The sequence below is a fragment of the Trichinella spiralis genome (assembly GCF_000181795.1).
Source record: "Trichinella spiralis strain ISS 195 chromosome Unknown Scfld9, whole genome shotgun sequence".
Classification (NCBI taxonomy): Eukaryota; Metazoa; Nematoda; class Enoplea; order Trichinellida; family Trichinellidae; genus Trichinella; species Trichinella spiralis.
In genome coordinates, this window is record NW_003526948.1 from 2,512,900 (window position 1) to 2,536,772 (window position 23,873).

The window sequence follows — 23,873 nt, forward strand, 5'->3', positions numbered from 1 at the left end:
ATCAAGTGATAAAATGAAAAGTATCGACTTGAACAAGTAAGTGGTGATCAATAAATATTATTCCCAGAATAGAGCATAATAATATCAGTAATAGAAGTTTTCAAATTATATAAAAAAATATTTAAGAAATTTGAAAATTATAAACAAGAAGAAGAAGAAGAAAATAAAAAAACTGAGATCACTTACCATTGGACGACAACATAACATTGGAAGACGAACTTCGAATGTGAAAGTAGCAATTTTGGTAGATAAGAACGGCCAGTTTTTTGGAAATGGGCTTCAATTCGACCACACCATGTAGCAAATATTTGAAATGACCACAACGACGGAATGATTTTTTGGTTCAGAACATTTTCCCACGCGTGCGCAACAACTTCGAACGGCGCACAAGTAGAAATGGGACGATTACAGAATGGTGATGACGTGTCAACATGACATTTGAAATGAAATCAAACTCAAAACTGTACGAGTACGTTAGTAATTCAAAGAATTTAAAATTGATAAAAAAATTTTTTTTACTTTATAAATTTTAAATAATAACTTTTCAGTTGTTCTTTCGCAACAGAAGGTAAATCAATTGGAAATTTTGAAAATTAAATTGATTTGAAAATTTGTATTACAGTAAACATTGTAAAGTAGGTAGTTATGAGGAAGTGTGCTAGATTTGTGTCATTGTTTGTTGTTCAGTGGAAAAGTTTAGAAATGGTAGAATTCGATTCAAGGGTTGAACATTGGGCGAGAATGATTCGAATTGAACAGTGGGATGGATGAAAAGTAGAAACGTGCAAGCGAAAATAATAAATAATGCGTAGGCAAGTTGGAAAAGATGAATAAATTGAATTGAAGAAGATTCAGATTAAAAAATAATAATTATTATTATTTATAATTGAAAAAATATGCAAAGTAATATTTTAGAATAAAGTTTAGTTGAAAAAAACAAAAACCCGCGAAAATGTTGCATTTTTTCATGTTAAATCATTCATCACGAATTGGTTGTAATTAATTATTTTTTCGACAAAAAAGTAATAAGAAAAAAGCCGACTAGTGTTTTTTTTCTCGGTCCATTCGTGAGAATAAATTCGCACTTGCTTTTCATTAAATTTTATTTTTCGGCGCCCGCCGCGCGTCCATTCCGTTCGGCGCGATGCGCGCAGCGCCGAACAGTTTCGAGTTTTTCCAACCGAGTCGGCTGGCTGCCGGTGGGCAGTGATAGTTTGGTAGTAAAATTTTGATTTTATTTCATTTGATTTTTCTTTTACTGTCATGCTTTCTGATTATTTTTAACAAATTTGTCAATTTGTTGTTATTTCGATTTATTGGTACAACAAATCAATGATGACGATGATGATGATGATGATTCACCACCGATCTCACGAGCGAAATAAAAATTGGGGAGGGGAAATCAAAAGAGAAGAAAAAAACAAACAAAAAACAAAATCCGTCTCACAGTTGAGAACAGACAAATTGACAAACAGACCAACCGGACAAAAATGAAATACTGGGGGAAGGGTGGGGGGGGCTTGAAAGCTAAAAAATAAAAAATAAAAACCCAACGCAAAAAATACTGCTACTGTTGATGATGAAATGCTTAGATTTGAGAAAAGGAAAAAATCAAAAATGCGCATAAATTTGTTGTTGTTGTTGAGAATTAACCGGTATCGCATCGCACAGCAGTCAGTCTGATCTGATAATACGATTATTTTCGTTCGGATTTTCCATTGATTTTTTGTTCAAATTCCTGAAACAAAACAACATTAATTTATTAATATGTATAAAAAAGTACAAAAATAGATTCGTGTTTTTGTTTTTTTCAATTTTTCATGTTATACAAAAAATAGTGAAATAAATTATGAATGGAAAAATTCGACTAACTTCAACGAAAGAAAGGAATTTGTCGTCGCACAAATGGTTGAATTCTTGCAACACGTCATCACGAACGGTCAAAAAACATTGGTCATCGAGTGAAACTGAAACAGCAAAAAAAACATTTCCGTTGATGAGTCAAAGCAAAAATAGCACTAAACAAGTAGCAGGAAAAAAAACAAATGGACACAACCCATGCACACACACACACACATTGTGTTTGTTGAGAAGCTGTATTTGGCTCATTCAAATCACTGATGGCCCGCCCTACTCTGTGACCAACAAACAATGGAATATTTAAATTTATTAATTAGATTTACTTGTCAACTGGTCGTTCTCTTGTCCATTCTGAACAAATTGCATCATGCTGTCGGTAAGGACATCTGAATGGAAAATGAAAATTAATATTCAAAATTTCACTCGTCGAAACTGAACTATACCGGACAAGTGTTCGGACGAATTCAGTTCAGAAATTATATCCTTGGCCGTGCCAAGTTGGCAGTTGTCGTCTTCGTCCGAATTCAATTCTGAAATCACATCGTCGGCCGTGATTTCGCTGAACTCGATCATACCACTGGTGATTTGTTCTGAAATTATGAAAAAAAAATACAATAATAATAATATTATTATTCTTATTATATATTTATTTAAAATGATACTCAACTGAATAGAGCATAACTTTCGTCCGATTGAACAATATCCGACAGTTCGTCGGTATCTTGCGAACGATCCATGAATACAATCGTAATTCTGTTGATACAGTCTACAAGAAAAATTGAACTTGAAAAAATAAAATTTAACAAAACAACATCCATCAAGCGAACAATGATAATAATAATAATAATAACAAAAAACAAGCAACATTCACCACAGCCACTGAGCGGCTACTGCAGCCACTGAAAACAGTACGAGTGAATCGGCCGCTGCGTGTCGAAACGCTCTTCTGTATTGGTGATGTTCAAGTCTTGTTTCGACCAATCAAATTCGTCGTACGTGATGACGTAACTAAATTTGAAAAAAAAGTATCATTATTATTAAATGTAATTGTCGACCATTAAATGTATCGACCGACCACCAACGGACGGCAATCCGACAAATTTGAATTTTGCATTGTTATTTTTCAAATTACACCTGTAAACTGTAAAATTTGAAATAAAAAAAAATACTTTGAAAATTAATCAACTATATATATATATATATATATATATATATATATATGTATGTATGTATGCTTTTTGGTGATTTTGGTGAATTCGGAGAACAAGTGCGCGGGAAATGAAGCAGCGAAATGGGAAATTTTGTGAACCAAAAGAAAGAAATAAAGAAAGGAAACAAAATTACCTATTTTCGCGAGCAATTTCAAAAAATAACAACTACTGCTACAGTAGGCAACGTTTTTCAGGACCGAAGGGGGAAAAAAGGAAAATAATTTGCATTTTTTACAGTAGTTTTTTAAATTAAATTTTTTCTCTTCTCTTTTCTGTCTGTTGAGATGATAAAAAAACAAAGTATCATTTTTCAATAGACAACGGACGTTTTTCAATTGTTTTATAAATATAAATTTGAGAAAAAATATGTTGGTTAAAAGCTCGAAACAACCGTGCTTCAGCCGGATTATTTCTCTCTCTCTCTCTCTCTCTCTCTCTCTCTCTCTCTCAGTGAACAACAGGGTTTTAATTTTAATTTTTATTATGCTGAAAATGAACAAAAAAAGAAAACAATGCATGAAAAAAATTTTTCAACTTTTTTGTTTGTAGAAAAGAAAAAGCAGAAAAGTTAGATAGACAGAGAGGAAAAGTCTAGTATTTTCATTCAGTCGGTCAGTTTCAAGCCAACTGTGGCATGAAAAGTCGGGTAAAATGAAAAATAATAAATAAATATAAATTTACAATATTTTCTCATACAATATAAATATATACGACAGCATCTTGTAACCGTTTCACACATGGACGGGGAAATGTTGGCAGTTGCAACGCCCGAGTTGCTTGTTTCGGCTGTACAGAAAATGGAACAGAATAAGAATATTGTTGTCCAAATCGTCTTCGTCATCATTTGTTCTTCAAAAAACTAATAAACAATAATAATAATAATAATAATAATAACTGCAATTACATTACTGCAATAAAGAAAAAACCGTAAACGTACACAAAAATACACAGAATGAAAAATGAAAGAAAAAGGGGAAAAATAGAAAACGTTGGAAAATAAATACGAGTTGTACTCGCGACGTAATAATGAAACAGCTAAATATAATACACATTTTGTAATAAACCAACAACAACAACAACAAAACAACAAAACGACGACAACAACAACATTAACAACAACCGTTTTCTCGTTTTGTTTAACATTATAAAACAACGTTTGTTATGTTGTGAAAAATTCATCTCGGCAAGCATACACAGTAAGATTAAATGTTATATAAAGACAAAAATATTATATACTCTCTACATTTCCTGAAATGCCAGTATGCTTACGTATAGATATAGATTAGATAGATTGTATCTTTTTCTAACCTCTTCAAATTTTCAGATGTACAATTTTACTGTTGTTGTTGTTGCTGTTGTGGTTGTTGTTGTGATTGTTGTTGTTGTTGTTGTTGTTGTTGCTCTGGCTGTTGTTGTTGCTGTTGCTGCTGCTGTTGTTCCAACGCTTTGTTGTAAGCATGTCGACCCATACCGGAACGGGCAACATCTTCCATCAATTTTTCCACTTCCGGCGAACAGCGGACAAAATTGTGCGACCAAAATTTGTACACGGGATTTTGAATAATTTCCGTAAATGTCATCAACAATCCCCACGGGTGGGGTCTCAAGGCGGCCAGCCGTTCGAAAAGCACCCTAGTGATTTGTTCTTGTATAGTTTCGGTGTTCGCTTCCAAAAACAAATACATCAACGCCGAACTGAAGTACAACGTATGCATGTTGGGATAGCGGAGTTGGTTGGCGATGGCGTTGAAAAACAAATATCGACCCTCGTTGTCCAAATCGACGGCCAAATTTTGGAATATATCCATGTGGGCGGTGTGGGCAACCGTACTGACGTTGGGGCGTTGGTCGTTGCGCGCGATCGCCTGGATCGCCTGGACGCCGACGTACAAGACCAGCGTGTTGACCATCGACACGTTGTATTTGGAACCGGCGTCGTTCGACACTTGCAATTTGCCCCTCAAACCGGACAAAAAGCCGACCGGTGCGCGATTTTTCAAATACGCGTCCAGTTCGGCTTTGAACGAATAGGACTGCATTTGGTCGTCCAAATTGACCGTGATTCGAGGACTGACGCTCATTTCGGGCAACAATTCCAACTGAGGTATTGGCAGGTAGGGGTCGGGCAGACGTATAGACCTCGGATATGCGGATATGATCAAATTGCGCAATTGGACACAATTGGCCGGTATGATGTCGCAGATGGGAAAATGGTAGTCGCACAACAGTTCGGGAAAATCGTGCAACAGAACCAACAGCAAACGCATCAGACTACGGTAGACGGTCGAGATGGCCTTGTCGAAGATCAAATTGCGCAAAAATGGCGCCAAAAAGCGGAACAAATCCAACAACAACGTCGCGTACATTTCCCAACACTTCGAATCGGGCGTCGACGAACCGAGCAGACGGCCCAATACCACCCGGTGGCTGACAATTTCCAACCAGGCGAGCACGAACAGCGGCGCTTCTTCGGGTCGAATCATGTGCATGGTGTTGCAAAAGGACGAGATCAACTGCTGCTGGACGGTCGAGTCGACGTGCAGCGGATCGGGATCGGTCATTTGGACAAAAACCGCCGTCAACAGCCGCTGGTAGGGCATGCACTTGAAGTCGTTCCGTCTGGTTTCGAGGTCGTGCACCAGGCCAGCGGTGATCACGCCCAACAGCCGGATGTAGAGATTGATGCGCACCGCGGGCGGCTTGTCGTCGCTGACGCGGCGTATCGACAGTGTGACGATGGCGACGTAGGCGTCGAGCGTGTGATAGCAGCGAGTGCGCACCACGTGCATGGGTGCGGAGGTGTCGGCCAACGCCCGGTGGCACAGGTCGATGCACATTTCCATGCAGACGCGGAAAAAGCGCGCCATCGACTCGTCCGACTTGAACACCATGCAGCTCGACAATTGGACTATTGTGGCATTTTCCGCTTTGTCTACATCTCTGAAATAGGGCGACGTATTGTACAAGCAAACCCATTCGCGCATGATGCGTTCCATTTTGTCGTGAAAAACGACCGGGTCGTCTTCCATCATCAGCATCATCGGCTGTTGTTGCTGCTGCAGTTGCTGCTGCGGCTGCTGTTGCTGTAGTTGTTGCTGGGGCTGCTGTAGTTGTTGCTGAGGCTGCTGTAGTTGTTGCTGTTGCTGGGGTTGCTGCAGCTGTTGCTGTTGTAGTTGATGCTGCTGTAGTTGCTGCTGTTGCAGTTGCTGTTGCTGCAGTTGCTGTTGCTGCTGCTGCAGTTGCTGTTGCTGTAGCTGCTGCTGCGGATGCAGGTGATGGTGGTGATGATGGTGCATTTCGACGCTACCAGCCGGCAGTTGTGGAGGGTGTTTGGGGTAAAGTTGCTGCGGGTACGCAGCCTGCGGCGGATACATGTTCCCGGCTACGGCTGCGGCCGCTGCGGCAGCTGCCGCAGCACTAGTTTGGGCGTTGTTGACCATCAACGGCGACTGACCGACGATTGGCTGCTGCTGCTGCGGTTGGTGATGGTGGTGGAGGTGCTGGTGGAGATGATGCTGGTGTTGATGTTGTTGTTGCTGCTGCTGGGGCTGCTGCTGGTGTTGGTGTTGAGGCGGCACGTTTTCGAGGACCAACGTGGTCGGCATGCTGCCGGTCGGCAGCGTGTAGACGATTGCGTTGGTCAGACTGTGCGGCGGCATGTTACGCAACCGCTCGAACAGAGCGGCCCGTTTGTCGACCACGGCAGCCGGTACGAGTAGTTTGGCCAATGCAGTGATGGTGTTCGAAAAGTCGGTTTCGGCAGCAACTTGCAACCGTTGCTGGTATTGTTCACCGGTACCGGCGCCGCTGTCGATCAAAAACACGCGCAGCAGCTGTTGAGCAAATTGTACCACCAACGGCAGCGGTCGACCCTGGCCCCGTTCGTCGAGCCAGGCGGCCATTTGGACGTCATAACCGACTGGACACAAAAGTCGGTGGCGAAGTAAAAAGTCAACGGAAAAAAGATTGAAGCGGGATTCAATCCGGCATTCGTTCAACGCGTTCAATACAGACCGTTGAACCCAGCGTAATTCGCGGACGACTATCAAGTCGACCACGACGAAACGGAACATATCAATCAGGACGAGGCAAAAGTTATGGTCAGCACCGACGACAAAGTTGTCGAAAAATATGCGGACAACTTTGCTGACCAGAGAAGTGGCAGCGGCGTCGAATTCGTGCGAATTCGCCTCGGCGACGGCGATCGCATCCCGTATGGTCGTCACGGTCGGGTAGACGACGGCGATCGGTTCGACGCCGATATGTTCGACGCGCAACAAACTGTCCACTTTCATCAGCATCAGTTGGAACAGATGCTGCTCGTCCAGCAATAATCTCGAATATGTAGTATTTATCGGTACAGTGATGTTCGAGACGTTACCGCCGACAGTCGTCATCATGTTCAACGTCGGCGGTGCCGCGGCGGCGGCGGCGGCGGCAGCGGCAGCAGCGGCGGCAGCGGCGGCGGTCGTGCCGGAGACGCTGCTGCCGACAATAAGGCCCACACCAGGGAGGCCGGACATAGTACCGTAGTCGGGGGGCGTGGGTCGGAAGCCGGCGATCGCGGTGCCCATTTCGGCGTAGATGGCCACTTGGCGTTGGAGTTGCTCGCGCGTGTGCAGCACCCTGGCCGTTCGGCAGGCGATCATGGCGCTCAGGCTCTCTTCGGTGCCGGTTATGGTCACGCCGGTCACGTCGAGCCAACAGCGACCCTCGCGTCTGGCGGCGACGCGCATCTCGTAGTCGCGACTCAGACGCTTGTCGATCTCTTCGAGCGCCCGCTCGCAGGCGGCTTTGATCAGAAAGCATTGGGTCATTTCGATGTTGTCGTTGCAGATCATGTCAGCCGCTTCGTCAATCATACGGTTCTCTTCGTTGGTGGCGGTTCGCTGGTTGGCGAAAAACGTCTGCTTGAAATAGCCGTGGATGTTGAACGCCAACGGTTCACGGCAAGTCACCAACGCCAGGCCCGAAGCCAACGAGCGCAGCATGTTGTGCGCGCACATGCGCATGCGATTTTCGTCGGTTTCCAAAGCGAAATCCTGAAATAGGACGAAATGTCAAAAGCTCATCTCCACACATTTGTTCATCAACTCACCTTGCGTACGATGCATTCGGTCGTGGTCAAGGCGACTTTCAACGCCCGTTCTGTAACTGGCGTCAACAGTTCTCGAACCGACATTTCAATGGCCGGCTTGACGGCTCTCTTCATGTCCGGATAGAGGTGGAAAAGTTCAATGGACGGGTTGATCATGATGCACGAAAGCAGCGTGTTGAAGTCGCCGATGTCGTCGTAGGAGAACCGAGGCAAAGCCGGCAGACTGTTCTCGATCGAACTCAAGCCCGCTTCGGTCATCGAAAACACTTGCTGTTGGGTAATTGACGACGACGACGACGCTGACGTTGACGTGATCACCGGCGGGGGAGCCACTGGTAACGGTGGAGGAGGAGGAGGAGGAGGAGGAGGCGGCGGCGGCTGTTCGCGCGGAGGTACTACCACCTCTTGGGTTTCGATTTCCATGCCGAACGACAGCGGCGAGTCGAGATACATGGTGCCCTCCAGAAGGGTCACGCAGCGCGGGTCGAATTCCGAAGAGCCGCCGAGTTGCGGTTCGGTCATGCACATGTGGATCATGTGCGGGCATCTCAACACGGTGCCGACTTTGATCGCCTGAAAGAAAAAAATTTGAACGACAAGCTCCATTTTCATCAAATATCACCACCAATCGGGAGTGTGGGTCATAATATTTCATACAGCTGTACAAGTAAGTACCTCCAATTCAATTTTCAAATGACGATACAGGACTTCAATTTCGAATTTCAAATTCAACTTCAAACCCTCTTGTTCGTGTATTTCACGCAAAACGCCAAGAATATTCAACGTCCAAGGACAATTTACGTGAAAAATCTATAAAACAAAAAAAACATCTCTTTTTTTCTACATACAATCAAAATAAAAGAAAAAGAGACGGTCAAACAAGATAAGAAGAATAAGAATAAGAATAATAACCTTATTGTTGGCGCAAGATTCCAAAACTTTAGCCGTAAATGGGACGACATAAATCAACTCCTGTTGACCTTTCCAGAAAGCTTCTACCAACAATGATTTCAAATCCAAGTACTAGGAGAAAAAAGCAATAATAAGAATAATAATAATAATAAAACAAAGAAGCTATTGCAAGAAGCAGAGGTCACACATATCATTGCAAATATGGCAGAAAAACAATGATGATTGATCGCGTACCTTGGATAAGATTGGCTGCTCTTGGCCAATTGTGATCATGCCCAACCAATGACCCAAATTTTTCAACAACATGCGATCGGTAAAATTGGCCAACATCTTATCAGTTCGAAGCAGAATCTAAATCCGCACAACACACAGCAATTAGTAGAAATGGACGAAACAAAAGGGGAAATCTGTTTTCTTCATTTTTACTTTGATATTCCTGAACGTTTCTTGCAGCGTCGCTTCGCTGAAAACTTGCCTCTTGAAAGCGGTCACAAAGCTGCAATACAAATGATGGAAATTCGCTTCGGTGCTGATACGTCGCACCACCAAATACTGAGCTAGCCATGGAAAGAAGCTCCGATCCAACAATTCGTGCATTTCCGTTACCTGATAGAAAAAAAAGCAAAAAAAATTAAAAACAAAATTGAAGTGAAAAAAATAATTCATATACTTACTTTGCTGCTCAAATTGGCCTGACTGAGATTGTTGAACAAAAATGCCACCTTTTCGCGTATGATATCACTCGGTTCCAACACTTTTGCACTTCCTTGATCGCCGGCGTTCAGCAACGTTTCAATGCTCGATCCAACCAACGATGGCTAAAAATATAAGAAGAGAAGAGTAGGGAGGGAAAGAAGAAATTAAAATATTCACAATTAAAATATTATCATCAGAACAAAAACTTTTTTTCTTCTACTATATATACTCACTGTTCTCATTTCTGAAGTCGTAGTTGTAGTCATTGCAATCGTCGGTGTTGTTGTCGATTGAACAGTGGACGAACTAGTGACCATCGACGACGGCGACGGCAGAGCGAGTGTGCTGCTTTCTGGAACGGGACGCAGAATAAAGCGATTATCGTAAACTCGAAGCGCAGGTTACAACGAATGACAGAAGAGAGAGCAGAAACAATGGAGAAAAACCTACGAGGCTGAGACAATGGAAACGGGTCATTGCCTTTACTGCCCGCGGCCACGTATTCCCTCAGCATGACCGGAAACTGGGAAAAGTGAGGCACTTGTGACATAATGGTCAAGCAGTATCGTGGATAATCTTTCAACCGACTTTTGAAGCAACGAAGCATTGTCAGGCCAAATTCGTACAGCTTGGTTCCTGGCCCACGGCGCAACGATTCGACCATAATACGCAAACCGAAGAAAAATGTAATACCTCTGAAAAAAAATTTTTTTTTGAAAAAAAAAAATAAATTATTCAAACAGACCAAAACAAACACAACTCACGTCACGAGATTATCCCGCAAAACTCCACCAAAAATTTGGCCCGTTTTCATCAATTCTTGTTCAGGATACTCGTTGAAAAAGCGATATTCATCGAATAAATTTTTCAACATGCACGAAGCGACCTCCTGAAAAGTAATTTTTAAAAAACAATTAATAAATTATACGAAACTGAAACAAAAAAATTCACTTTTTCACGTTTATCTTTCGAATCACGACATCGGCGGAGAATTTCCAAAAAATTTTCCACAGTTATCCCGTTAGCATCGGCGTGGGCGTAGACTTGTCTGAAATAACCGTTCACTTCTTCTTGCACATCATTGGAGTACATTTGTTGCCCGTCACTTGGAGAAAGATCTGGCAAATTGCTCATCATTTGCATCTGCGTCACTGCTGAAAAAGAAAATAAAAATCCACAACCAATAATAACGAACAACAAAAGAAGACATAACTTGATCTTATTATATATATATATATATATACATATAAATCATGCTTCTCTTCGAGTTATCGTATTGCTGTTTTGCTCAATTAATACGATCAATACGATGCAGATGAACTTAACAATATTTAAATATATATATATATATTCACAGAACAAAATTTCATTCGAAATTACATCCAAATAATTTTACAAGCAAAAAATTACACGACAAAACAACATACATACAATTTTTCAATGAATTAAGTCTATTTAAAAAAAATAATTTTTACTAATTTCCCGCTCGATATTTAATTGTATAAACAAAATTCAATTTCCTGCACTTCATCCCGTTTCCGTTGATAAGAATATTATCAATATTAATTATGCCGTTTCGGTTTGGCAAAGTTCAACAGAGAGCGAGAGAGAGAGAAGGAAAGAGAGAAGGAGAGAGACAGAGAAAGACGAGAGAGAGAGAGTCAGAGAAAGAAAGAAAGAAAGCAAAAGGAGGTCACGTGAAGAACAAGAGAGAATGTAAAATTTGCATAAAAGCATGTTGCTGAAAGCGAAATCGACTAAAAATCAAACAACTATATAAATGAACAAGCATGAAAAGAGTAGTGCGAAAAGCAAAGGCGGAAAATTTGAAATTAACACAAAAAAAACCGAAGCCAACAAAAAAAAATAAAAATTCACTTACGCGGTGGTTTACTTGACCCATTCGTATACACGGCTTGAGCAAAACCGGCACCCCAGCCAGAAACCGGTGGCAACGCTTTCAAAGGTGCTGAAGTAATTAAAATGAATTATAATTCTCCGTTGGTGCTTTATTTGCATTCATGATTATTATTCTTTTACCTTCTTGAGGGTGCATCGGTGCAGGTGGATAATACGGCCGCACCGGTGGTGGATTGCCGTGGTTGAATACCGCCGGACTGAACTGCTGTGGAGGCTGATTCAGAAACGGCGGCGCACCGTTCGGCGGACCCAAGCCGGCAGCAGCTAACATCGTCGGATCGATGTGCTGCTGCTGCGGATGGTGACCGTGCTGAGGCAGAGGCTGCTGGGCCGGATGATAGCCGTGGGACGGCGACGGCGCCAAACTCGGCCCTGGCGCGTACATCGTCTGTCCGTAGCCCACGTTGGCCGTTGGCTTCGGTCCAACGTACAACGACTGACCCAACGGAACGGCCGCCGTCGGCTCCACCAGCATCTTGGTGCCCATGGCCAGGCTGTTACTGCCGTTGTTGCTGCTGTAAGCACCGGCACCGCTGTAAAGCGCAGCTGGACCGACCGGGCTGGGCGCGTTGCGGTTCAAATAGTCGCGCCACTGGTTGATCACCTGAGACAGTTCGTATGCGATCGACGGCGATACGAACGCATTCTGCATCGTGGTCAACATCTGATGGACAAAGTCCGGCGGCACCGTCGGTATCGACGTAGCCATGCTGGCGGCCACTTCTGCCTGGCTGGTCGCAAACATGGCCGGAAAACGTCGCCTCAAGTAAAGCAAAAATACCGACACAAGTTTATCCTGAAAATTTAGCATTTCAACATCCACACATCCAAATTCCCAAATTGATACAAATACAAATAAACAAACAAACATACACCGTGTTCTTTCAGTTTTTCTGCGCACCATTTATCGACTTTGATCAAATCACGCTTACCGGCCAAACAAGCCAAATCAATAATAAAATCCAACTGGGCCACATTGAATACTGACGCAAGAGCCTGACAAAACAAACAAACAAACAAACATTATAGAATAATATCACACCACAACTTTGTTTAGGCAACGAACAGCGCTTAATGACGGCTTCAAATTTCCCCAACTCAAGTTGTTTATTTACTGCTGTTATTTTTAAACAGTTATTAAACATTTTTATCAAAATGTTATTTTTTTTTAACTTTCTTTCAAATAATACATTTTAAGCATTGCCCCAGTAAACAGATGAACAACAATTATTACGTTCAATTCGTTGGATATATCCAAAATTTTTCCAAGAACAGTCTGATCATCGGGATTTTTCAGATACAAGTCAACCAGTGATTTCAACATGATGTTGCGGAAAGCATGTTGGTTTTGCAACTAGATGGATAGTATTTTACAAATCAATGCAAACGAAAAACCAACAACAGCTTACTCCTCCGTTCCAGGCGTAATTCATTATATGCATGGATGTAGCGGGCGCTGTCAAAAAGGAAGGCATCATTGAATGAAGAATTTCTCGACGGGTTGGCGTAACTGGACTCTGCAAAAATAAAAATCAAAATCAATGGGCAACAAACACACCAAATATTATCACTTACAGGTATCTGCAGCAGCGTTAAAGCCAAAAGCTCCGGACAATTTTGCAGTGGATAAATGAAACATTCATTCACGTGTGAAACATCATCCAAACAATCCGCAATTTGAATCAGTATTTCAACCAAATCTAACGACTTCCTAAATAAATAAATTAATCAATTTCGTTTAATTTTCAAATGCAAATTTTCCGCTGCAAACCAGGTTTCAATATCCTTTGGAATTGGTTCGGTGAAATTAAGCTGTACGTTATCAAATGTAACACTACGATAAGGATAGTCTGCGAAACAGAAAACATCGGGATTTTCAAGAATTCTAGCAATCCAAGACAACTGAAAAAAAACATAATACAACATCATTAAAAAACATATTTCATCAGATATTAAAAGTTTTTCATTCTTACTTGTCCTTCTCGATTTCGCCATAGTTTAAGCAAGACGGAAATAGGAAAATCGGTGTCCTGAAGTCCAGCCTTCAACGTAGCCGTAAGCATCATAAGCGCGGCTCGATTTCGCACATAAAAATTCGGCATATCGAATTCCGCCACCACATCCAACCAACGAAAATCTGGTATCTAAATAAATTTTAAAGTAAATTTAAAAAATTCGAGATTTTCTCGTAACAAACCGCTTTTTGCAAGGCTTGGACAAATATAAACGGATGCCACGAATTAACATCCTGCGCTTCTTCGAACCAATCTTTAGACTACAGCAAAAAGTTTAACAATAAACATCCACGATTTTTAAAACAATTATCCACCTCGACATGCTTTTTCGAGCAATCTTCCAACATATACGCTATAAATTCTGCAACAGAAGTTGGACAAACGCTGTATGCCGGAAATTCATCTTTGATGTAATGAAAACACGCTTCCACATCGCTTGTAAATGCGTAACCAATCTGTTTTACGCAAGGAAGAAACGACACAAATTTGGGCTCTCCAGATGAATCCATACTATAAACAATACACAATATATAAACATAAATTTAACAAATGAATATCGAAAAACAGAAACTTATAACATTTAACAAGTGAAACAAAAAATAAATCAATACACAAACTGTTCAAAATAATCAGACAGTCTAGAAATCGTTGACTATCCATTTCAGTAGTGGCACTGTATATTTCCAGTTATTTTTACAGTTAAAACACAACTAAAAATTGCTTACTTTGTAATGTTTCACACAGCAACGACAAAACTGCGCTCATAGCATAATGCCTCGGCGGGCGTTCAGTGAATCGGCAAATCAGTGATTTAAATAAAACAACAAAATTCTATAAAATATTATACATGAAAATGAGTTAAAAATTTTCAACTGTACTTGCCTGAACAGTAGGAATGGAAAACGAGGAAACAATTATTTACAAATATAACCTGATTGCAAGGAATAAAACGCTACAAGCCTGGCACAGCTGATACAGCACCGGTCACGACAGCATCGTTTCACTTCTGAAATTCAACACATTGTTAACTGTTAACGTTAATACACGGTTAAAAACGAAAAAAGAACATTTAAACCTTAAATATCACTTCCATTCACATTAAAAATTTCACTTCAACCAAAACGCAGAAACTCGAAGTTTGAAATTAAAATCACACGATAAGAAGGCTTATGATAAAAGTAAACAGGCAATCTCATGTGAAGTCAAAAGCATTTACCAAAACGCAGAAACTCGAAGTTTGAAATTAAAATCACACTATAAGAAGGCTTGTGGTAAAAGTAAACAGGCAATATCATGTGAAGTCAAAAGCATTCAATACATATTTACATATAAATTATTTCATGAACTCTAGAATTAGTACCTTATTATTCGAAAATCGCAACAGGAAATACAGTCAATAACTAGAAAACTAATCTTCGTTCTTAAAAAATAAAAATATCTGAAAATAGGTCACACCACAATGTCAAAACAATTAAGTGAAAACAAACAGATAATAACCAAGATAAAATACAAAAATTAATAACTGTTCATAATAGTCACTTTACTAATATATGTGAAAATTAAAAAATAATTAACAAATTTAACGAAATAAATTCTTAAATAATATACTTTAAAATGTTCGAATAAAATAATTACTTACGATAAGTATCAAGGAATATCACTGACGATTTCAAATACAAAAAAAAATACTAAGCGTAAGAAGAACGTCAACCACTAAACAGTGACCTTAAGGCTAGAAGAAACTTCGAGCACAACTTTTCACAACTTCACGACCAATAAATACTAAATAACTAACGCTAATATATACGGTAAATGAACTTGCAGGTATGAAGGTTTACTGTAATAGAAATAACAAAAATCTAAATGCTTCATAAACACCAAAAAAATTATTTACTGTGCGAATTTACAATACTTCATTAATTATGCGATGTTTTAAAAGTAAATAATAAATAAAAACGTTTTAAAAAGCAGAAAAATTTGTCATATGTATATAGGTGACACTTGCATAAACTGTATGTAACTTAACTTTCAGAAAAATAAAACAATATACCTAATAATTTCATGAATATAATACATACTAATTTTACAACAACAAGCAGTCAATTTTCTCATAAGACAACTTAACAATGAAAAATAATTAAATAACAGCTTACAATACAATTGAGTCGCCCAAAACCTCACAATAAATTTTGCGAACATTACCCTCATTTAATACGCAACATTTAATAATGTAACCTCATGCTATTATTAATAATGAAAACGATTGATAAAGCAGCACTTTTTAGTTGAGAATTTGCGTAATGCCGCTCAGTTACTTTGAAAATCCTTGCTCTATTATTATAATAATATACATTAATGCGTCGCAATTTTAAATGGATAAAATGGACTGTTATCCTACTAAATTTCTCAAAAATAAAAGTTGCTTTTCGCAAAATTTCATGAGACTTACGATTCAATACTTCTTTCTGATAACAATAACAGTACAAAAAACTTAACTACAATTAATCCTCCTATCTAATACAACTCAAAATGCTATGAAATGAACTAAACTAAAATAAAATAAATAGAACAATATTTAATATGCTATCAAGTGCTTCAATTTATAAATTTTTGAATTTTACAAAAAAAAATTAAAAGGTGGCATTCGATGAACAGTTTCACGAGAAATATGAAAAAGCAACAGCTCATAATTATTTGTGAAAGGCTGCTTTATTCTGACGAGTATATTTATGGAAATTTTTATTTTAAAAAGAATAAAGAAGACTTACGTAGCGCAACAAAAAATTTTTTTAACCGTTCAATGAATTATCTTGAATGAGTCCGCATCTACTATGAAAAACTGCTGCATTACCAAAATGTATACAAGGCTAGTTAATATTCTGTTGATGACTAATGATTTACCGAAAATGTCAATTGCTACGGTATATTACAGTACGCTAATAACACCAATTTAAGTTGCCATTTTCTAAAGACGGCATAAAATATTACATTATTGCATCACCGATGTTTCAGAAAAGGTTTTCATTCATCTTCAGAATTATTAAAAGTTCAAGCAATCCAAATTCAGAATTTTTTTACAATTTGACCAGTTAATTACATAAATAAAACGGTTTTTATTACTTTTTTTTCACTTCATTTCCGATACGTTTCAAACCAATAACCTGTTAAAAGTTAACCTCAACCGCCCATTTCATTTACATGTGTATCAATTAATGAATCTCAAAAGATTTTTTTCATTACATAACAAATTGATAACAAACAAAATATTAGAAATATATGCATATATATATATATATTAAAATGAGCAACACACTCGAGCAGTATTTTTGTATTCCGTATTTCAAGAGTTGGACGCTAAAAATTGGCATTCAAAAATTCTTCCATTCAGCACCAAGCCGTATTGTACTCACTAATAAAAGAAGCAATACTTGTTCTTGGTTAATTTCATTGATTTCGTTACTTCGTATCAGATCAACGGACGCACTAATCACTGATAATAGTGGTTATGAGCTAGCTAATCGCAACAGCTAATTATATATCCTCGAAAAAGATGAAGCTTGGATGCCGTAAGCAGTGTAGCAACAACGACCACAACAGCATCTAACCTAACAACATTTCGATCACTTTTGCTTTTTAAATTTCCAACAATCTTATGCAGTTGTTGCCACGTGTCAGCTCAACGCGAGTGATATGCTAAATGCCATGACTAATTCTGTTGCGAGCTCTTTCCAAATATACATTCAGCGCAAGTCAGATAACGTCGAAACTATGTGCGGATCAATCTTTCGATGTTCGTTAATGGAACCACATTAATAAACCCGCCTCGCCTCGCTTCGCATAGCTAGTTCTGTTCCTCTTCATCCCGTTCCCCAGCTTTGTCAATTAGAATAATAAATTGATCGAATGATCTGTTCACATAGAGCTGAGTATGCTTCACATATGTTATGCTAAGTCATCTTTAACGGAGAAAATAATGTTCGAGCTGATGAATAATCTATAGCAAATTACTTCACAATATAAGTATATAAAATAATTTGGAAAACTTTCATGTTGGAAAAAATATTTTCCCCAATCAAGTAAAGAGTATTTGAAAAAAGGCGGGAATAATTTAAACAACGAACAAAATGCTACCACCAATAAGATCAAACTAACAAACAGTAGGCGGCGCGTCACCGTATGGCAACATCTAGAAACGTACGAAGTTCCTGATGAGCAGAATACGATACAATTGGTATTGTTGATGTGGACCAAATTCGATCTATTGCAAAGTGCGGGGGGGGGACGTTATTTTTTTCCATTTATATTTTCCTCTTGAAATTCTACGCTGGATAATTATTCCATTTCACGTTAACATCTTAACATTCTGTCTTTTTAACTGTATTCATTTTGCCCCTGCTAAATCTAAAAATGTCTTAACCGAAGAAAGACCACAAAAGCAAAAGAGCATGAAAAAATTAAGCAATAAATGAACAGAAAATTCCATTTATTCAAATGTATCAGAAACGTATAACATTGTTCTTAAAACAAATATTCATTGACAAATTGAATATTCATTTATTTTAATAATACTATTATATTATATTAAATAACTTATAACATAGTCTAATTTGTTAATTATTAAATCATCAGAACAAATGTTGCGCTTTTCACAAGCGAAAATTCAATTTTGTACCAGCAGTTTACAATCAAAGTTATATCTATCTATGTTTGAACCAAAAAAGCGCATGCAAAGCAAAGAAAATTGCAGCACAAAAAGCATTTCAAACACGTTAATGGAATTTTAAATACCACCTTAAACATAACCAATGCAACAAAAATTTTATTTTGTATACAATTTTGTAAATTGTATTCTCCAAAATCATTTCATTTCACCAATAAGTTTTTAACATTCTGCATTGCTAGTCATTTAATAGTAAAATGTTCCGTGTATTCTGAAGTAAAAAATTTTCTTCACTTTCAGAATAAAAATGTAAAACTTGATATGACAATGATTTATAAAAAATTAAATAAGTGTTGATATTAGCACGAATGCAGAGCACGTGAATTAATAACCAACACCTCCAAATGCAAGCAGGCATAATGTGACAAGCAGTTTCTAAAGCAAACACCCACCGATTCCAGAAAATAAAACTTACGGTTGTAATTGAATATTTGTTATTGCTATTTCTCAGTATTAAATGATAACTCCATCGGTCAAAGGGTCAAGCTCAGCTGCCACTGGTGTGGCTGGACTAACTTGCACAGTTGCATGCAAGAATCGTCAGCTGCCCGAAACAAACGCTGATCAGAAGGATGACAACAAAACAGCGGTTGCCGCTGAGCGAAAATCAAATATCCACCGCCGGAACATACCCAGCAGTACGATGGGCCGCCGACAGAATTGAATCTCGGTTTCGGTTATGTGAACTGGGTTTCTGGCTTGACCGATGAAGCTCTAGAACGGTGCCAACATCCCAAACAAATATATGAGCCTGCAGAAGAGATCATCACGCTCTGCTCTACTCAACCGATAACAGTTCTCCATAACTAACTTGTGACACCTAATTTTTCCAGTTCTGCATTCAATTTCATCAGAACAAACTTTCCAAATCGGTCACGCAAGCATTCGTATTTACAGTCGACTGTAGTATATATTTGCAATAATGATCTTCAAGTGTAAATTAAAAATTCACAAACTTAACGGCACTGCTATTGTCACTTTTACCACATTTCAGTTTACGGATTAGCAAACTTGTCCATGAAAGTAGCGGAGATTTTTATTTTAAAAAGTGTGCTTTTTTAATTCGTTGTTGTTGTTTTCTCAAATAAATACATGTAATACTCTTTTAACGGGCACTGACATTCGCTCTCCATTCATGCGTAGCAAAACTTAACCGCATATGAATGTTATTACGGTTGCCCCATGCGGTACAGCTAATAACAATCCAGACAAGAGGCCCGAAAAGCAAGCCGGACACCGGAGACAAACACGAGATGAGTTACCATCCTACCGTAGTAGAACATCGAAGTCATATGTAACATGTAAAATGATGAAATAGAAAGTAATTGGGAATAACTGGAAAGAAAGTAATAAGTAATTGAATAAAATGAATAAAAAGGATGGTTAAATTTTCAATGTACCGTAATCAAGTTGATTACTTAATTGGATTCAATATTTTAAACCAAACCGTTTGACAGATATATTTCAAAAGCTATAATTAACAAATATATAAAATTTACTGCCAAAGTGAATTACAGTATAAATTGAAATAAACGGCATATAAATTTAAAAACGATTACTGATAATAATTTAACTTGATTATCAGTTGATACAGTACTCAATATTATTCGTTTTAAAAATATTATTTCTAAGGCTAGATTAATCTGTACTAAAGCAGATTAACTAGCCTAGACATATCATATTGTGACTGCCCAACGCGTATTCTGACAATGCGTGATCTGACAACTTCAATATTGACGTTGTACTCTCGTGATTGTAAATTTTTTTCAGTATATATTGCATAAAATAATTTTATATTCATTGTAATTTTAACTGAATCAAGTATTACATTAAAATAAGTCATTTAATATTTTTCTCTTTTGTACAAATTATCAACAGGTGACATGAACATGGAGAAGCTCTGCATTCATGATTAATAATTTATAGAATAAGATAATAATAATTCAGAATGAAAATGCAAAATCTAAAAAAGAATTATAAAATCAATATACAGAAAACTGATAAAAAAGAAGAAACTCTTATATGACGAATTACAGTTTGATTTAAAAGAAAATTTTTTTCTTGTCAGCACTCTGTTGACAGTAATCAGAATTGACCATGAAACAAAAATTTCAAAAAGTTCAGAAAAAAATGTGCATAAAATTTGTAAGTTAGGGAAGAAAAACAAATAAAGGTATGTTATTTTAAAATGAAAAGGTTTTTTCTTTCAGAGATATTCAGCCAAAACTGATTATCCGATTTGTTAATTCATTTTTTTGTTTGAGGTCGAGATGTTTAGTTAATACGATACTGAACTGCAATTAAATTAAGGAAAATTTTTGGAAAATCTTTTAAAATGCTTACTAATCAGCGAGGTTGGTTTAAAAATGGTTTCATGATAAAAAGTTTGCATTATGTTCAGTGGAAGAAATGTCAGCTTAATAAGAAAAATATGTTTATGCAAACAATCCCAACAAGGAGGAATCCATATCAGATAAAAATATCATTCGGTGCACTAAATAACTTTGTTAATTTGTTGTTTATTTAATAAGTGATACCCACTGGAAATATTTAAGCTGTTTCAGAATTTTTTTTAAATTAAACGTTACGTTTACTTCATTATGCTTGAAATATTTGCCAAATTATTTGCTATCAGCAATGCAGCCAGAATTTAAATATGATGAGTAAATAAACATAATTTATTCAATAGTTTTGTGTTTCAGATTCATTTCTACTAAAAGCACAAATTATTTTTAATTTTCTTTTAAAATAATCTTCACAATTTTGACATAGAAATTGATGTTTAGGTAACATTACTCTTTCCCATTAAGCAATCCTTAATGCAATTTTCTTGGAAAGTTGATTACTATATTGAATTGATTGATTAAATTTTCAGAATTGATTACTTTAAAATTTTGTTCTTTAAAATAAATCACTATATTAAAACGCACAGCAACTGAGTGCTTTAAACAATATCAAATTGTTTAAACTTACTGAGCTTGATATTAGCAGCAATTCAAATCTCAAAATCAGTTTGATCTGGTTTCTCCCAGCGACAAGTAGTATCTGTAAACTTCTCAAAGTAAGTAAATAATCCAGTGATCATTTTTACAAGAGATAAAATTATTATTCTCTTTCAGAAATGGATATACTTTATACTTTAAATGCGCCTGATTCATTGTCAGCCCAAATTTTTGCTGTGGTGATTGCTTTGGCAGGAACGGTTGGTTTGCTGTTAATTTGTTCGTGGTGTGGTAACAAGAATGAAAGCAAAGACAAAAATCCACCCCCTCCAGAGATGCTACAAACTGAGACTGATTGTTCGCGAACCTATTCCGCAACATACGCAACATACGTGTATACGCAGCAACAATCTATTCCAACGTTAGCGGCTCCGCAATGCCATATTACGGTGTCCATGCCACCACCGGTATCTCCACCACCGATGGAATCTCCTGCATCGGATGCATTATCAGTTGTGACTGAAACTTTATCGCCTGAAGCAACCTCAGCTCCTGCAACTGTTAACAAAGTTGATCTTGAGATGCAAAGTTGGGCCCAGGGCGAGTCCGCGTTGGACACAATGGCTAATGTCCCATCCATTACCCGCAGTTATGCAGAACGACTTCAAAATAGCTTAAATAAGAATTTTTTCTAGCTGCTTCGCTTTTTCCTCTACTCACTAGACATTTATTGTCAATTATTTCATCACTTTCATTAACAATGAACTTCATTTCATTTCTGATGTATAAGCTTTAAGAATTATTTAACTAATTATTTTTACAAGTAAAATTGAAGTCATTTTTCTTCATGCTTCACTGCAATGATATATTTCACCATGAATTCTATAATGTAGAAAATGACTTTTGCCCGTATGTGAATGTTGTGGTCATTTCTTTGAAAAATTTTGTGATTTTCCCTTTATAATAATCACATCCCAGAGGATCTTATGCTTTTATAATAATCATCAAGATAAAAGCAAATTTACGATTGCTCAGATAGAACTGATGAAATTTATTATTAAAGAAGAGACATTAAAGTCGTATATTGTGAGATTCACATTGTTATAATGTTTTCCGCCCCCTAAAAACATAGCACCATTTCAGAGAGATTTAGCAATGTCTGTCACATATTACCAATTTTGCTCAATTTTTACATAATATGCACTTCAGCAAAATATGCCTGATGCATGAATTAGCGGTTTGTACTTTTGAGGCGAGAGTTCAGCATGAAAGCATCGTTCATTCTTTATTATCTTAAATATCAGTCATCCCTATAATCTACTGTACAAAGAAGAATAAAAAATAACGCTCATCAACGATGCCTCTATTTATTTCTGGAAGTGAATGAATAAAATTTTAGTGTGTGGAGGAGCCAACCTGACTACCAACAAATAGATTAATACCTGCACATCAGCACACATTGCTGCTATAGAATTGAGATCATAAACTCCGAAATCGGGAAGTGTCTGTACTAACTGACACCATACTGTCGGTCACGCACATGTACTTGCAGATCATAAAAGCTTACATGATAACAAGTAATAATACAATAAGTTGTTATCGTCTAACGTTTCTACATTTCAGTTTCTTCTTCAAAATGTTTCGCTTCACCAATATTGCAATTATTAAATGAAAATCAACGGATTCACCAAATGCCTTCAATATCACCGTCTTCGCAAAAGAATTCCAATTCGCCTTCCCGATTAGAAACTTGCTTCAACTGTTAAAGAGTTCAAAAGAAATCATCTGCTCTGTTTCACTGCTAGATTGTAATTTACGTTAAACATCAAACGTGAAAACATACCTTCCATCATTAAAATTCATGTTCATAATAATATATAATCATATTTACGATTACGAAACACATCATACAAAAATATGATGTGCAAAATTTACTTTTTTATACAATTCAAATCAGCAGATGATTACTTTTCCAACGTACACAGCACAATATACCTTTGATTAAATTCACAAGCACTGGTAACAAAAAACAGATTGAAAATAAACTGAAAAATAAAAACTTCAAAGAAAATCATACAAACATCAGAATGGTCAATCAACAATGAAAACTCAGAATCAAACGACAGCACTTACGGCAAAACAATGAAACATGAAAATACAATTATGCATTATTCACCAACTGGTAATCACAAAAACGGTAAATAACCCTATTAGAGAATATACATACACAATGCAAATCAAGAAGAACACTGCTGCTAACGCATCATGTAATTTCGCATACGGATAAATAAAATGAAAATAAAACATTAAAATTGTACACTGATTTAAAATCAACAACTTGTCCTCTTCATTGCTCGTGGAAAGATTTGAGGCAACACTTTTCTTCAACTGAACCAGCATCCACTGCCACATTACTGGATCACTCGTAATTAAAAACAGAACATTATCCAATCATGAGGCACATCTGAACCGCTAATACACTGCTAGTTGTACACTGGG

The 23,873-nt window shown here is 37.6% G+C and overlaps 5 protein-coding genes across 5 annotated transcripts; 1 reads left to right on the top strand and 4 right to left on the bottom strand.

Moving 5' to 3' along the window:
• Window positions 1-1,674: 1,674 nt before the first annotated feature.
• Window positions 1,675-14,221, bottom strand: Tsp_05273 (CCR4-Not complex component, Not1 superfamily). Its single transcript, XM_003371560.1, has 20 exons — window positions 14,027-14,221; window positions 13,469-13,599; window positions 13,273-13,408; window positions 13,107-13,214; window positions 11,818-12,493; window positions 11,660-11,746; window positions 10,729-10,931; window positions 10,542-10,666; window positions 10,228-10,472; window positions 10,011-10,129; window positions 9,756-9,899; window positions 9,508-9,687; window positions 8,845-8,979; window positions 8,569-8,742; window positions 8,170-8,439; window positions 7,593-8,113; window positions 6,666-7,406; window positions 4,515-6,011; window positions 2,184-2,246; window positions 1,675-1,738 (listed from the first exon to the last, which is right to left on the bottom strand). The coding sequence occupies exons 1-20, from the start codon at window positions 14,219-14,221 to the stop codon at window positions 1,675-1,677; spliced, it is 5,814 nt and encodes a 1,937-aa protein (XP_003371608.1).
• Window positions 14,222-18,889: 4,668 nt separating this feature from the next.
• On the top strand, window positions 18,890-19,242 carry Tsp_05272 (putative protease). Its single transcript, XM_003371561.1, has 2 exons — window positions 18,890-19,021; window positions 19,069-19,242. Exons 1-2 carry the CDS (start codon window positions 18,890-18,892, stop codon window positions 19,240-19,242), a joined length of 306 nt encoding a protein of 101 aa, XP_003371609.1.
• Window positions 19,243-19,625: 383 nt separating this feature from the next.
• Tsp_05271 (hypothetical protein) lies at window positions 19,626-20,233 on the bottom strand. Its single transcript, XM_003371562.1, has 3 exons — window positions 20,096-20,233; window positions 19,851-19,903; window positions 19,626-19,767 (listed from the first exon to the last, which is right to left on the bottom strand). The coding sequence occupies exons 1-3, from the start codon at window positions 20,231-20,233 to the stop codon at window positions 19,626-19,628; spliced, it is 333 nt and encodes a 110-aa protein (XP_003371610.1).
• A 42-nt stretch (window positions 20,234-20,275) lies between these two features.
• Tsp_05270 (hypothetical protein) lies at window positions 20,276-22,014 on the bottom strand. The gene is made up of 4 exons (XM_003371563.1): window positions 21,767-22,014; window positions 21,571-21,712; window positions 21,406-21,477; window positions 20,276-20,332 (listed from the first exon to the last, which is right to left on the bottom strand). The coding sequence occupies exons 1-4, from the start codon at window positions 22,012-22,014 to the stop codon at window positions 20,276-20,278; spliced, it is 519 nt and encodes a 172-aa protein (XP_003371611.1).
• A 565-nt stretch (window positions 22,015-22,579) lies between these two features.
• Tsp_05269 (hypothetical protein) lies at window positions 22,580-23,786 on the bottom strand. The gene is made up of 5 exons (XM_003371564.1): window positions 23,598-23,786; window positions 23,370-23,419; window positions 22,983-23,127; window positions 22,817-22,879; window positions 22,580-22,666 (listed from the first exon to the last, which is right to left on the bottom strand). Exons 1-5 carry the CDS (start codon window positions 23,784-23,786, stop codon window positions 22,580-22,582), a joined length of 534 nt encoding a protein of 177 aa, XP_003371612.1.
• Between the last annotated feature and the right edge of the window lie 87 nt (window positions 23,787-23,873).